The following is a 15,658-nucleotide window of genomic DNA, read 5'->3' on the forward strand; positions in this document are numbered from 1 at the left end:
CCGTGCATGTACACTGTATGTGTGTGTGTTTGTGCGTGCATGTGTCTGTGTGTGGTTATGATTAGGGGCTGGGCGTTGAGACTTGGGAGGACTGGCCTGTAATGATGTAACATATGGTTTTTAGGCCCATGGTCTGTCTGCCTGTAGACCTGAAGGCGTAAGGGAACGTGATGTAGAGCCCGGTTGGACTCTGTCCCACAGTCATTAAGGAGCTACTCTCCCAACAGGTTAACCCCCTGACTAGTGAAGTCATAGCAATTTAAGAGGGCTAATAAAAATACACCTGTCCTCCAGTGGACCGGTGTATTGGACAAGGAACCTCTGAGGGGCTCAAAATGAGTCACTCACTGTACAATCAATGAGAAAATAGTTGTCTGTAGTCAGATTCAGTATCATGAGGAAGCTACTTTTCCAATGAGGGTCTGTTTGCAGTTGGCACTTTTTGCTGTGAGCAGGGCTCATATAACACTATATAACTGAATCCACAAGTACGCCAGAAATTGTCATAACTTATTAATTCATCATTTTTGATCTCTTCCTCTATTTTGTGTAACACTTATTTTGATTTTCTCAAACTTTTTGAGGGGGAAAAAAATATTCCATTGAGTCAGAACAATATTATCAAGTTCACGTCAACACCAAAGCTCACCTCAGCTCATGGCAGCTCTTATCTAGCCCAACACCTGACCCATCTACAAAAACAACATCTCCCACAAACCCATAGTTCCACCCATTGTTGACACACCAACCCTGAATGAAAAGATAAGACAGCAATCAGTGAATATACACTGTTATCTGAGAGATCTGTTTCCACTAGCTCATTTTCAATTGTGAGAGGTTAGCTTTAGCGTCCTTTGAGAGAGAATGCCTGGTAGCAGAAACACACTGAAGCGCCTGAGGTTAAGGGATCATTTGGGGCTATGGAAAGTCTGAGAGAATGACATCATCTGAATGCTCCCAGGGATGGAAAGCAAATCTCCTCTTTGGCAAAAATGGAGGGATTTGAAAGAAGTGTGGGGTAATAGTGTTTTCTCCAAGTAAACAGTCCAAACTACTGCCTGTGTGAAATAGTATCAGTCAATGTGCTGGGGTTCACGTCACTCAACAGTAAGAACTGTTTATGTGTTGTCAAGGCTCATGCCAGGTAAGACCATGGAAATCTAAATAGATTGCTTGTTTTTTGTGGTAATTCCTGAAAGCCATCTCAGAGTAGGAGTGGTGATCAAGGATCAGGCGACCCGTCCATATAATATTATTAATTATGATCAGCACTCCTACTCAAAGACACTTTATGAATAATGGCTCTGACTTGATATCCTCAAAAACCAAAGCACACTATAATGGTTGTCTTAGAAGTTTAAATAATTCATTGTCCCTTAATCGTAAATGATTCATCAATGAAATTACAAAACCATTACCAACAATATACAACATGACTAGATTTACAATCCAAGGAAACACTTATGTACTTATGGACTTATACACTCATACGCCATTTCTCCTTGAAATCCAGCTGTTGTCTCACTGGGCCAAATTCCATGTAATCAGATTTCATGCCGCAACAGTGAAATGCTTACTTACAAGACCTTAACAAACAATGCCGTTTTAAGAAAAATAAGTCTTAGGTAAAAAATAGATAAGTAAGAAATAAAAATAAATAATCATTAAAAAGAGCGGCAGTATGTCTGGGTAGCCATTTAATTAGCTATTTAGGAGTCTTATGGCTTTGGGGTAGCAGCTGTTAAGAAGCCTTTTGGAACTAGATTTGGTGCTCTGCTACCACTTGCCGTGCAGTCTATGACTAGGGTGGCTGGAGTCTTTTTAGGGCTTTCCTTTGACACCGCCTGGTATAGAGGTCTTGGATGGCAGGAAGCTTGGCCCCAGTAATGTACTGGGCCGTACACACTACCTTCTCTGGTGCCTTGCGGTCGGAGGCCACGAAATTGCCATACCAGGCAGTGATGCAACCAGTCAGGATGCTCTCGATGGTGCGGCTGTATGACTTTTTGAGGATCTGATGACCCATGCCAAATCTTTTCAGTCTCCTGAGGGGGAATAGGCTTTGTCGTGCCCTCTTCACAACTGTCTTGGTGTGTTTGGACCATGATAGTTTGTTGGTGATGTGGACACCAAGGAACCTGCTCCACTACAGCCCCGTTGATGAGAATGGGGGCATGCTCTGTCCTTTTCCTGTAGTCCACAATTATCTCATTTGTCTTGATCACGTTGACGGAGAGGTTGTTATCCTGACACCACACGGCCAGGTCTCATCGTTGTCAGTGATCAGGCCTAGCACTGTTGTGTCGTCGGCAAATTTAATGATGGTGTTGGAGTCGTGCCTGGCCATGCAGTCATGAGTGAACAGGGAGTACAGGAGGGGACTGAGCATGCACCCCTGAGGGGCCCCCGTGTTGAGAATCAGCGTGGCAGATGTGTTGTTACCTACCCTTACCACTGAAAATGTCAGTGAAGACACTTGCCAGTTGGTCAGCGCATGCTCGGAGTACACGTCCTGGTAATCCGTCTGGCCCTGTGGCCTTGTGAATGTTGACCTGTTTAAAGGTCTTACTCACATCGGCTACGGAGAGCGTGATCACACAGTCGTCCGGAACAGCTGATGCTCTCATGCATGCGTCAGTGTTGCTTGTCTCGAAACGAGCATAGAAGTAATTTAGCTCGTCTGGTAGGCTCATGTAACTGGGCAGCTCGCGGCTGTGCTTCCCTTTGTAGTTTGTAATAGTTTGCAAGCCCTGCCACATCCGACGAGCATCGGAGCCAGTGTAGCACGATTCAATCTTAGTCCTGTATTGAAGCTTTCCCTGTTTATGGTTCGTCAGAGGGCATAGCAGGATTTCTTATAAGTGTCTGGGTTAGAGTCCCACTCCTTGAAAGTGTCAGCTCTACCCTTTAGCTCAGTGCGGATGTTGCCTGTAATCCATGGCTTCTGGTTGGGGTAAGTACGTACCTCACTGTGGGGACGACGTCATCGATGCACTTATTGATGAAGCCAATGACTGATGTGGTGTACTCCTCAATGCCATCGGGAAAAATCCAGGAACATATTCCAATCTGTGCTAGCAAAACAGTCCTGTAGCTTAGCATCTGCTTTATCTGACCACTTCTTTATTGACCGAGTCACTGGTGCTTCCTGCTTTAGTTTTAGCTTGTAATCAGGAATCAGGAGGATAGATATATGGTCAGTTTTGCCAAATGGAGGGCGAGGGAGAGCTTTATATGCATCTCTGTGTGTGGAGTAAAGGTGATCTTGTCACGGGCGTCGTAAGGATAGGACCAGGGTGCAGCGGGTATAGTGCTCATCTTCTTAATTTATTTAAAGATAACACTACTACTACTACTAGCCACTAGCCAGGATGTTTGAATGTGATCAGGCACCAGGTTCCTACAGTACAATACGCTGACAGAGTAGAGGATGAGAGGGAGGAGAAGACAGAGGTGGAGGTGGAGCAAAAGAAGGGAAGGAGGGAAGGATAGTTATCTCTCTCTCTTACAAGCCCCTGGGGTTCCATCCATCTTCGCCCTTCTCTGTGGAATCCCATTGAACTGATTTACAGAACGTCCGCTGAGACTCTAGTTCTAGGGCTCTGGCTTGGCCTGATTGCTCCATCAAAGCACACCAGGCTTGATTTTGCAAGGCAGAAGTCTCTCCTTCTCGCTCCTTTGTTTTTTCATCCCTTGTTTCTGGACCCGCTCCCGTCGCGCCGCGGCTGCCAACTTTCCGCCTGCGCTCTCTCTCTCCGGACTGGACTGCCTCACCGCTGGAGCCACCCAGAGCATTATGGGTATTAGTAAGATCGAGACTTTCATGGCTGAGGCTTACAGTGTGCATCCCAAATTACATCCTATTCCCTATAAAGTGCGCTACTTTTGACCCGAGCCCTATGGCCTTATGCTCAAAGTAGTGCACTATAAAGGAAAGAGGGTGCAATTTGAGACATGGCCCTGAACTTCCATGGCTGAGGCTTTAGAATGTGCCAAGCCCATGGCTTCTGCAGTAATGACAGTGTAATAGTGTGTAGACACACACAGCCAGGAGGTCGGGGATGGTGAATTATCTTTTACTTTCGCTGACCCCAGAACAGTAGAAAGGTGAAAGGCCTCATGGACGGGATAGGTTTGTTGTGACCTTGGATCTGTCCTCTGACATCCTTGGAGAAAATAGTGCTGATAAGAGTTGAAAGAGTAGACTGAGACACTGAAGGAGTCCTTTTGTGACTTAATCATGACTATTTTGCTACGTTACTACTGCACAAGCAGTGTGTGTTATGTGGGTGTCTGCACATGCGTGCGCACGTGCATGTGTGTGTGTGTGTGTCCGTTTATCTGTGTGTCTGTATGTGTGTGTTGGGGAGTGTTTCCCATGGCTCTCATACAGTTGTTAAGCCCCAGACAGAGTAGCCTCTCTGGAGAGACATTAACCTGCTCAGCATCTCTCTGTTGATTGGGTTCAAAGATAGGAGTCAAGTGTGTCTGCTTATAGTGAAGAGGGAGGAACTAGACCCAGCAGGAGGAGAGACGTGTGTGTTTTTGCTACATACATACACTACTGTTCAAAAGTTTGGGGTCACTTAGAAATGTCCTTGTTTTTTAAAGAAAAGCACATTTTTTGTCCATTAAACTAACATCAAATTGATCAGAAATACAGTGTAGACATTGTTAATATTGTAAATGACTATTGTAGCTGGAAACGGCTGATTTTTAATGGAATATCTACATAGGTGTACAGAGGCCCATTATCAGCAACCATCACTCCTGTGTTCCAATGGCACGTTGTATTAGCTAATCCAAGTTTATCATTTTAAAAGGCTAATTGATCATTAGAAAACCCTTTTGCCATGATGTTAGCACAGCTGAAAACTGTTGTCCTAATTATAGAAGCAATAAAACTGGCCATTATTAGACTCATTGAATATCTGGAGCATCAGCATTTGTGGGTTCAATTACAGGTTCAAAATGGCCAGGAACAAAGAGCTTTCTTCTGAAACTCGTCAGTCTATTCTTGTTCTGAGAAATGAAGGCTATTCCATGCGAGAAATTGCCAAGAAACTGAAGATCTCGTACAATGCTGTGTACAACTCCCTTCACAGAACAGCGCAAACTGCCTCTAACCAGAATAGAAAGATGATTGGGAGGCCCCGGTGCACAACTGAGCAAGAGGACAAGTACATTAGAGTGCCTCACAAGTCCTCAACTGGCAGCTTCATTAAATAGTACCCGCAAAACACCAGTCTCAACGTCAACAGTGAAGAGGCGACTCCGGATTGCTGGCCTTCTAGGCAAAGTTGCAAAGAAAAAGCAATATCTCAGACTGGCCAATAAAAATAAAATATTAAGATGAGCAAAATAACAACACAGACACTGGACAGTATCCCGGAGTTGCCTCTTCACTGTTGACGTTGAGACTGGTGTAGGCTGTCTCGTCGTTGTTGGTAATCAAGCCTACTACTGTGGTGTTGTCTGCAAACTTGGTGATTGAGTTGGAGGTGTGCTTGGCCACACAGTCATGGGTGAACAGGGAGTACTGGAGGGGGCTGAGCATGCACCCTTGTGGGTCCCCAGTGTTGAGGATCAGCGAAGTGGAGATGTTGTTTCCTACCTTCACCACCCGGCAGCAGCCTGTCAGCAAGTCCAGGACCCAATTGCACAGGGCAGGTTTGAGACCCATAGCCTCAAGCTTAATGATGAGCTTGGAGGGTACTATGGTGTTTAATGCTGAGCTATAGTCAATGAACAACATTCTTACATAGGTATTCCTCTTGTCCAGATGGGACAGGGCAGTGTGCAGTGTGATGGCAATTGCATTGTCTATGGACCTATTGGAGAGGTAAGCAAATTGAAGTGGGTCTAGGGTGACAGGTAAGGTGGAGGTGATATGATCCTTGACTAGTCTCTCAAAGCACTGCATGATGACAGAAGTGAGTTCATTTAGTTCAGTTACCTTTGCATTCTTGGGTACAGGAACAATTGTGGCCATCTTGAAGCATGTGGGGACAACAGACTGGGATAGGGAAAAATTGAATATGTACGTAAACACACCAGCCAGCTGGTCTGCAACTGCAGACATCTCCTATACACTTCCTTATAAACTCACTCACCGAATCAGCGTATACGTCAGTATTATTCTCTGAGGCTACCCGGAACATATCCCAGTCAGCGTGATCAAAACAATATTGAAGCGTGGATTCCGATTGGTCAGACCAGCGTTGAATAGTCCTTAGCACGGGAACTTCCTGTTTGAGTTTCTGCCTATGGAAGGGAGGAGCAAAATGGAGTCATGGTCATATTTGCCGAAAGGAGGACGTGGGAGGGCCTTGTATGCATCGCGGAAGTTAGAAGTAAAATTGGTCCAGTGCTTTTCCAGTGCGAGTGCTACAGTCGATATGCTGATAGAATTTAGGTAGCCTTTTCCTCAAATTTGCTTCGTTAAAATCCCCCCCTACAATAAATGCAGCCTCAGGATATATGGTTTCCAGTTTGCTTAAAGTCCAATGAAGTTCCTTGGGGGCCTTCGCGGTATCGGCTTGAGGAGGATATACACGGCTGTGACAATAACTGAAGATAATTCTCTTGGGAGATAATACGGTCGGCATTTGATTGTGAGGAATTCTAGGTCAGGTGAAGAAAAGGACTTGGTGTGCGCGCCTCCGAAGTCTGACTAGAAGACCGCTCCGACTCCCTCTCCCTCTTCTCCGGCGGCGTTGTTTTGGGTTGGCCTCTGGAATCAGTTCAAATGTCTTGGGTGCTGCGGATAAAGGATTCGCTTCGGGAAAATCGTATTCCCTGTTGTAGTGCAATTAAATTGATGCTGCTCTGATGTCCAATAGTTCTTCCCGGCTGTATGTAATTATCACGTTTCAGGAGCAGACCAAGATGCAGAGAGTGTTGAAGTAACAAAAGTTTATTACTAGAACAGGGGGCAGGCAAAACGACAGGTCAAGGGCAGGCAGAGGTCAGTAATCCAGATCAGAGTCCATACAGTACAGAACGGCATGCAGTCTCGGGGTCAGGGCAGACAGAGGTCAATAATCCAGGGTGGTGTGACAAGGTACAGAACGGCAGGCAGGCTCAGGGTCAGGGCAGGCAGAATGGTCAAAACTGGGAAAACTAGAAAACAGGAACTAGAAAAAGACAGGAGCAAGGGGAAAAATGCTGGTAGACTTGACAAACAACACGAACTGGCAACAGACAAACAGAGAACACAGGTATAAATACACTGGGGATAATGGGAAAGATGGACAACTCCTGGAAGGGAGTGGAGACAAGCACAAAGACTGGTGAAACAGATCAGGGTGTGACAGTAATAACACTTAAGAAATTCTGGGCTAACAATGTAAGAAATAATAAATAAAAAAACAAAGTACTGCAAAGTTTCCTAAGGACTAGAAACGAGGCATCCCTCTCTGTCAGCGCCATTTTAGTATAGTACTTTGTTGAAGCACCTTTGGCAGCAATTACAGACTTGAGTCTTCTTTGGTATGACGCTACGAGCTTGGCACATCTGTATTTGGGGAGTTTCTCCCATTCTTCTCTGCAGATCCTCTCAAGCTCTGTCAGGTTGGATGGGGAGCATCGCTGCACAGCTATTTTCAGGTCTCTCCAGAGATGTTCGATCGGGTTCAAGTCAGAGCTCTGACTGGGCCACTCAAGGACATTCAGAAATTTGTCCCGAAGCCACTCCTGCCTTGTCTTGGCTGTGTGCTTAGGGTTGTCGTCCTGTTGGAAGGTGAATCTTCGCACCAGTCTGAGAACCTGCTCCAGAGTGCTCAGGACTTCATCAAGGATCTCTCTGTACTTTGCTTCGTTCATCTGTCCCTCTGTCCTGACTAGTCTCCCAGTCCCTGCCGCTGAAAAACATCCCCACAGCATGATGCTGCCACCACTATGCTTCACCATAGGGATGGTTCCAGGTTTCCTCCATTATTGACGCTTGCCATCAGGACAAAGCGTTCAATCTTGGTTTTAGCAGAACAGGGAATCTTGTTTCTCATGGTCTGAGAGTCTTTAGGCGCCTTTTGGCAAACTCCAAGTGGGCTGTCATGTGTCTTTTACTGAGGAGTGGCTTCCATCTGGCCACTCTACCATGAAGGCCTGATTGGTGGAGTGCTGCAGAGACGGTTGTCCTTCTGAAAGGTTCTCCCATCTCCACAGAGGAACTCTGGAGCTATATCAGAGTGATCATCGGGTCTTTGGTCACCTCCCTGACCAAGGCCCTTCTCCCCTGATGGCTCAGTTTGGCCGGGCGGCCAGCTCTAGGAAGAGTCTTTGTGGTCCCAAACTTTTTCCATTTAAGAATGACAGAGGCCGCTGTGCTCTTGGGGACCTTCAATGCTGCAGACATTTTTTGGTACCCTTCCCCAGATCTGTGACTCAACCTAATCCTGTCTCGGAGCTCTACAGATAGTTCCTTTGACCTCATGGTTTGGTTTTTGCTCTGACATGCACTGTCAACTGTGGGACCTTATATAGACAGGGGTATGCCTTTCCAAATCATGTCCAATCAATTTAATTTACCACAGGTGGACTCCAATCAAGTTGTAGAAAATTCCCAAGGAGGATCAATGGAAACAGGATGCACCTGAGCTGAATTTTGAGTCTCATAGCAAAAGGTCTGAATACTTATGTAAATAAAGTATTTCTGTTTTTTATATTTAATACATTTTCGCTTTGTCATTATGGGGTATTGTGTGTAGTTTGATCAGGAAAAAAAGTATTTTAATACATTTGTAATAAGGCTGTAACGTAATTTTGGGGGGGATAAGTCAAGGGGCCTGAATACTTTCCGAATGCACTGTATGCATGCCTGCATACATACCCACACATGCGTGTGTGTGCGCTCATGTGTGTATCCCTGCCTGCGACTGAGGGAGTATGTGTTTGTGTGCGTCTAAGAATCTCTTAGCCCTGTTATGCAGATGTTTGAGTATTGCATCTCTCTCTCTCTCCTAATGTGGACTGTAGGCAGGCAGGCTAGCCATATGGACGGGAGGGGAGCTCTGGAAACATCCCATTACAAGTCATATATCACACTCCTGACAGCACCCATTCTGCACTGTTTTCATTTCAATCATGAGTGCAGCTGCATGGGAGAACTCAGGGCTCCACCATGTTAACCCTCTATTGCCCAGGACAGCCACAGGTACCCCAATGTAGGGAGGTGGGGAGTCAAAGGTATAAGAAGAAAGGCTACCCTCTCACCTGGTGGCAGCTTTCTTGACTATTCAATATCTCACTTTATTTATCACATGATGGCAGAATAGTCAATGCGGTCTCGATGATACTGTAGAAGTGCATCCTCCTTGCTCAGAAAGGTAGAACAGTATGTTCCATGTCTTAATTTGGACACAAGATAACTGAAACTACTCAAAACTAAAGATCTACCACATGCATTTCTATTTGTCCTGCTCTGAGCCCATTTGTTTGACTCATATTGGTCCTCTAATGAACTACCCTCTCTTGAAATCCAAACAAAGTGAGTGAGAGTGGATTTGTTGAGATTCCTACTTGGTGAACCAGTGTTCTCTGCTCATATTGCTTATTTACAGACGATCAAACCCCCGCTTCCGCATGTAATCTATCCCACATGCATTATTTTCCCAGAGAAGTCTATTAAAATGTAGCGTATTACGGCCAACAGAGAGATGGGAGCAGAACCAATACAGTACCCCCGGTAGATCCAACATACAGCCCGGCCTTTCATGTGATTGGTGGGGTACTCCTGAGGCCTTGCTTCACTTTCGATCCCAATCCATCTCCGGGATGGGTATAGCTCACATCACAACTTCATGTCTCTGTAAAGTGCTGCAGTGTAAAAACGTATGTCCACCCTAGACGTTGTGACTTTGGTCTCAGGCCCAGGTTGCCTCCCTCTCCTTTTCTCTTTTCTTCAGCCCCCCCCCTCCTTCCTTCCTTCCTTCCCTCCCTCCCTCCATCCTCTCCTTCCCTCAGTGGGGAACCTGTTGCCAGGACAGGTAGTGAGGGGCGGAAAAGCGGGGGGACATTCCAGGCCCTGTTGTGCTCTCTCACTCCCTCCCACTCTCCCTCCCTCTCGGAGGAAAACAGCTGTGGCGTCCAGAGGAAACGCTGCCTTTTTTCCCATCAGGCCGTTGCCTGTGATGGACAGGGGCCTGGTTTGGCTTGCGCTGCGAGGTAGGATGCAGTTTATGGGCCAGAACACAGAGGGAAAGGGGGTCGGGGGAGGAGGGACAGGCGCCACAGGACAGCTTTTGGACGAATTTTCTGGCATATTCCCCCGTGGCGTCCGACTTCTTGACCCCAACATGAGAACATCATGGGAGATGACTTTGCCCTACTCCTTAACCTTTGCCAGTCCTTATATGTCCCGTGCTAATATGTCTGGCTTGCAGTCTTTCTGTGTTTTCTTTCAATCAGGTATTAAGTGAAAGTTGATGCTGTGTTATTTCCTTGATCAATTGTGGGACGGATATAATATCTATCCTTCCTTACTATCCTATGTATCTAGCTCTGTCAATCTGCCCATCCATCATGTCCAGTGCACATTAATAAATACATACAATGGTACTCCAAAAATGAGGGTAAGCGAATGAAGCAAATCAAATCTACTTCGAAGCAATCCAGAGTATTTTGGAAACATAGGTAAAACATTTAACGTTTGTTTGGGGTAAGTGCTCAAGAACAGCATCTAGTCACAACAAGATGTAGGTGTAAAATGAGTCTGTCAGTACTCACAGACACCTAATAAAGTAAAGAGCACATTGGCCTAACGCCTCTCTCCCTCTCTCTCTCCCTCTCTCTCTCCCTCTCTCTCTCTCTCTCTCTCTCTGTAGGCCTTTGTCTCCATCTCCCTGCTGTACTGGGGCCTGCAGACATTCAGCCAATTGATTGCAGTCAAGAAGAAGACAACATGAGATTGTCAGGTCCCACTGGCTTATTGTACATGCCTCCACCAAATGTTTGAAGGACTTTAGCCATGACTTTAGGTAGCCACACTTTACCATGTATTAACCAACTTACAAGCTTCTATGAATCAAAGATGATATATAATGAGCATATCTTGCCTCATAACAATATGTGTTAGTGTTTTTAATCGGACAAGCATATTATGTATGAATGGCCATAGGCACTATACCTTTATGGCCATGCATAGTGTTTCTACGCTTTATCTTATGGGAAGGTAGCTTTTCTGATTTTGTTCAAATTGTACTGTTATATGCTGCTATTGATTGACTGATTGATTACAATCAATACAATACATTCCAGTTTAGTGAGCCATTGAGAATATTATGAATTACTTTTAAAACTGTGTCTTTACCTACACCTTTACCTGTACAACAAATACCTCCTAAAACTACAGGATAACTTTTCCTAGGATCCCTTTTTTCATGAAATGTAATACTTCTTAAACTCTGTATTTTTCAGTTCCATTTTTGACTAAACAGTTTTCTGTTACCAGTTTCACTCATTCATTTCAGAAATAAACGCTGTATTAGATATTCATGTGTTTTATATGACTAAAACTGTGATTCATTTGTATTAGGGTATCTGAATAAGTAACACCACAGTAGAAGCCTTCTCTACTTCACTACCATGGGCTGGAAAATAGTTTCAGGATTCTGCACCAGGTGGCACTATTGTTGCCTTAAGACTGCATTCATTTTATAGATAAGGTTGCCCCTAGACTCTGATCTTGGGTCAGTTTTGTATTTTCCAAAATAATAGTTAAGGTAAGGATTGGAGAAGGAAGATCTGTACCTGGGGTTGCCTAATACAGGTAGCTGACAAAATAATAGAAACACTTGAGTAAACGAGGGATTCAAAGTATATTGAAAACAGGTGCTTCCACACAGGTGTGGTTCCTGAGTTAATTAAGCAATTAACGTCCCATCATGCTTAGGGTCATGTATAAAAATGCTGGGCTGACCATTATTTTGGCTTCCATGGCTATGCCCCCATAGGATGACAATGCCCCCATCCACAGGGCAAGAGTAGTCACTTGGGTAACACCAGAGACAGTTTTCCACCACCATCAACAAAACACCAAACGATGGAATTTCCCATGGAAGAATGGTGTCGCATCCCTCCAATAGAGTTCCAGAATATATGCCAAGGTGCATTGAAGCTGTTCTGGCTTGTGGTGGCCCAACGCCCTATTAAGACACTTCATGTTGGTGTTTCCTTTATTTTGGTAGTTACCTGTACATCACACCATGGGCAGCTGGCCTGGTCATAGAATAAAACAAACAAAAACAGTGTAGGTTTTTAGAAGTTGAACTGCAGAAATGTGAGTAGACTCGTAGGCCTATAGTACATATCTCTGGTGCCTGTTATTCAATGTCCAATGAGCTGTTCACTTACTTACCGTCGGGCAGACGGTATCGGAGTATGAGGTCTGATACCCACAGGCTCAGAGACAGTTTCTATCTACAAACCATCAGACTGCTGAACACTTGAACTGGACTGACCACCTGCTCTGATTCTCCTCACCTTAGCACACGTACACCCACACCGACATACACTTTTGTGTACGAAACATTAAGAAAACACCTGCTCTTTCCATGGCACAGACTGACCAGGTCAATCCAGGTGAAAGCTATGATGCCTTATTGATGTCACTAAATCCACTTCAATCAGTGTAGATGAAGGGGAGGAAACAGGTTCAGGAAAGATCTTTATGCCTTGAGACAATTGAGACATGGATTGTGTATGTTGCCATTCAGAGAGTGAATGGGCAAGAAGTGCCTTTGAACAGGGTATGGTAGTAGGTGCCAAGAACTGCAACGCTGCTGGCATTTTTCACACTCAACAGTTTCCCGTATGTATCAAGAATGGTCCACCACCCAAAGGATATCCAGCCAACTTGACACAACTGTGGGAAGCATTGGAGACAACATGATTCAGCATCCCTGTTGAACGCTTTTGACACCTTGTGGGGTGGGGTGGAGGAGGGGTGGGGTGAAGGATGGGTGGGGGGGGGGGCAATTCAATATTGCGAAGGTGTTCCTAATGTTTGGTATACTCAGTGTACACACATCCATAAAGACACACACATATACATTCATGCTATACACACACATCACAACCGCTGCTACCAGACTCTTACTATGACTGCTAAATACTGCATTTTTTAAACACTTTCCTCCCAATCCCCCCTTCCCTTAAACACGTGTAAATATTAGACTATACATTGTGCCTTCCTGTATTATACTGATGCTAAAATGTTTATTCAATTCCACTGAGCCATTTACTTTATGTACGTGTCCTTATACTTTATTATTTCTTATTGTTGCGTTGTGTTCGTATCCCCGTACATACGACTAATACAATTTCAAACAATGTCTCTGCAGACATTGGTACCATGGATGGTATAGAAGTGTATCACTAGCTGAGCCCTGGTCTTCTGATGCTACTGTTTGTTCTGTTGTTGTGGTGTGAAAAACACTGTGAATTATTCAAAACAAACAGGAGAGTCAGACGGCTTCTGTCTCACATATTCCCTCAGCACTGTTTGATATTGCACTGTCGCTTTCCAAAATGCCAGTATGTTACACAGCACATGCCAGATAAAGCTACATGAAAGACGTGTTCCATTCAGTCTGTAGTATTTACTGTAGGTTGTTTTGGTGTAGGACAGGATATCACACGAGCTGTTATTTGGAGATACACAGTTAACAGGATTGTGCCTCTTACCTGTAAGATAGGCTTCGCCCAAGATGTACTGTTATGGAGTGTAGGCGAGCCCACTCCTTTTTACATCCAAGGACTTTATTTGTTATGCAGATGTTGCTCCTGTGTTTTGGTTGATCATGTCACTTGACCTGGATTTTAACCTTTATTTTAAGCCTTTTCCAGAAATGATAATTCCACAAAAAAAATGTAAGCAATTGTCATAGGATGGTGCTGGACCATCTGATCCAGGTCATCGTGACAGAGGTAAACTGGCTCTAGCAGCCAAAACAGCCAAATATTACATCTAAATGTGAATTGATTCTCATTGAGATACGGTTCTAGAAACATAAAGTCCTTTACTTTCATTGCAAATCAAAATAATTTCACAAATGCAAAATATACAGTTACTGTACACGTTTAACTCTGTTTTAACAGTATTTGTCAGTTACAAAACTCTTCTGACGTCCTTCCATTACACACAGGTGTTCGGAGATTCTAGATATCTCATAAGAATAGCTGGTCGTCTGCTTTCGTAAACAGGAGCTGTAACATGGACATATGGCCGTGTGGGGACCCTAACCATATAAAGGTGTGTAATAATTTAACATTTAGTTTATTGAAAATGATTTCTTGCCGATATGGAAGTATCAACGTTTAGACAGAGCATTTGGACAGCGTCAGACCCCCCCCCCCCCCAAACATAAAGGTACTTGAAACATCCATGTCGTCACGGATGGACCCGGGCCCACCCACTGGGGAGCAGTGGCCAACTACAAGAAACGTCTGACCTCTATGATTGCCAACAAGGGTTTTGCCACCAAGTACTAAGTCATGTTTTGCAGAGGGGTCAAATACTTATTTCCCTCATTAAAACGCAAGTCAATTTATAACATTTTTGATATGCGTTTTTCTGGATTTTTTTGTTGTTGTTATTCTGTCTCTCACTGTTCAAATAAACCTACCATTAAAATTATAGACTGATCATTTCTTTGTCAGTGGGCAAACATACAAAATCAGCAGGGGATCAAATACTGTTTTCCCCTCACTGTATCAACACAACAGTGTTTTGTGTTATGACAGCGTCATTTTGTCAGTTGTCACACGTTGATACTTGCTATCTTCTTATGACATTTGTTATGTAGTTAATATGACATCTAGCTTTTATGATTGAAATTTACAAAAAGCCTTTTCTCTGATTAAAAAAATATTGTTTCCTCTCTATCTCAGTCTAAAACGATCCAAACAGTTCCATGATATCATCCAACAAATGAATGTCTTCTACAGGCCCACTTGCGGACAGAGTTATTGGGTGAGTAAAGCATCTCTGCATCTCCCGCGGGGAACACCAAGCCTTCAACACAGATCTCAGCACAAGATCTCAGGCAGACATCAATAAGAATGCATAGACACTAATGCTATTTACTGTCATAATGTCTTCCAAGAAGAATGAATGCTTATTCGTCGGAACGCTTGATTCAATCTCTGTTCTATTCTTGTCTTAAATGTCCCCCACTGAAAAATACTCCAGGATGAATTCTGAGTAAGCGCTTCTAGTATGGACAGGGATGGCACAGTATATTGTAATATACACTATCTATACAAAAGTATGTGGACGCCCCTTCAAATTAGTGGATTTGGCTATTTCAGCCACACCCATTGCTGACAGGTGTATAAAATCGAGCACACAGCCTTTTTAATCTCCATAGCCAAACATTGGCAATAGAATGGCCCTTACTGAAGAGCTCAGTGATTAACAAGTCAAATAATTGCCCTGCTAGAGCTGCCACAGTCGACTGTAAGTGCTGTTATTGTGAAGTGGAAATGTCTAGGAGCATCAACGGCTCAGGCGCAAAGTGGTAGGCCACACAAGCTCACAGAATGGGACCGCTTAGTGATGAAGCTTGTAGTGTGTAAAAATCTTCTATCCTCAGTTGCAGCACTCACTTCCGAGTTCCAGACTGCCTCTGGAAGCAACGTCAGTACAGGAACTGTTCGT

The 15,658-nt window shown here is 44.3% G+C and overlaps 1 protein-coding gene across 1 annotated transcript in view; it reads left to right on the forward strand.

Annotated features, from left to right (window-relative positions):
• Positions 1-11,399, forward strand: part of LOC106605209 (alkylglycerol monooxygenase) — a 51,181-nt gene extending 39,782 nt beyond the window's left edge. The window contains 1 exon segment of the mRNA XM_014200608.2: positions 10,824-11,399. Within this exon segment, the coding sequence (XP_014056083.1) occupies positions 10,824-10,904 (81 nt within the window). The 3' untranslated portion in view covers positions 10,905-11,399.
• Positions 11,400-15,658: the final 4,259 nt, after the last annotated feature.

Source organism: Salmo salar, chromosome ssa05, assembly GCF_905237065.1.
Source record: "Salmo salar chromosome ssa05, Ssal_v3.1, whole genome shotgun sequence".
Classification (NCBI taxonomy): domain Eukaryota; kingdom Metazoa; phylum Chordata; class Actinopteri; order Salmoniformes; family Salmonidae; genus Salmo; species Salmo salar.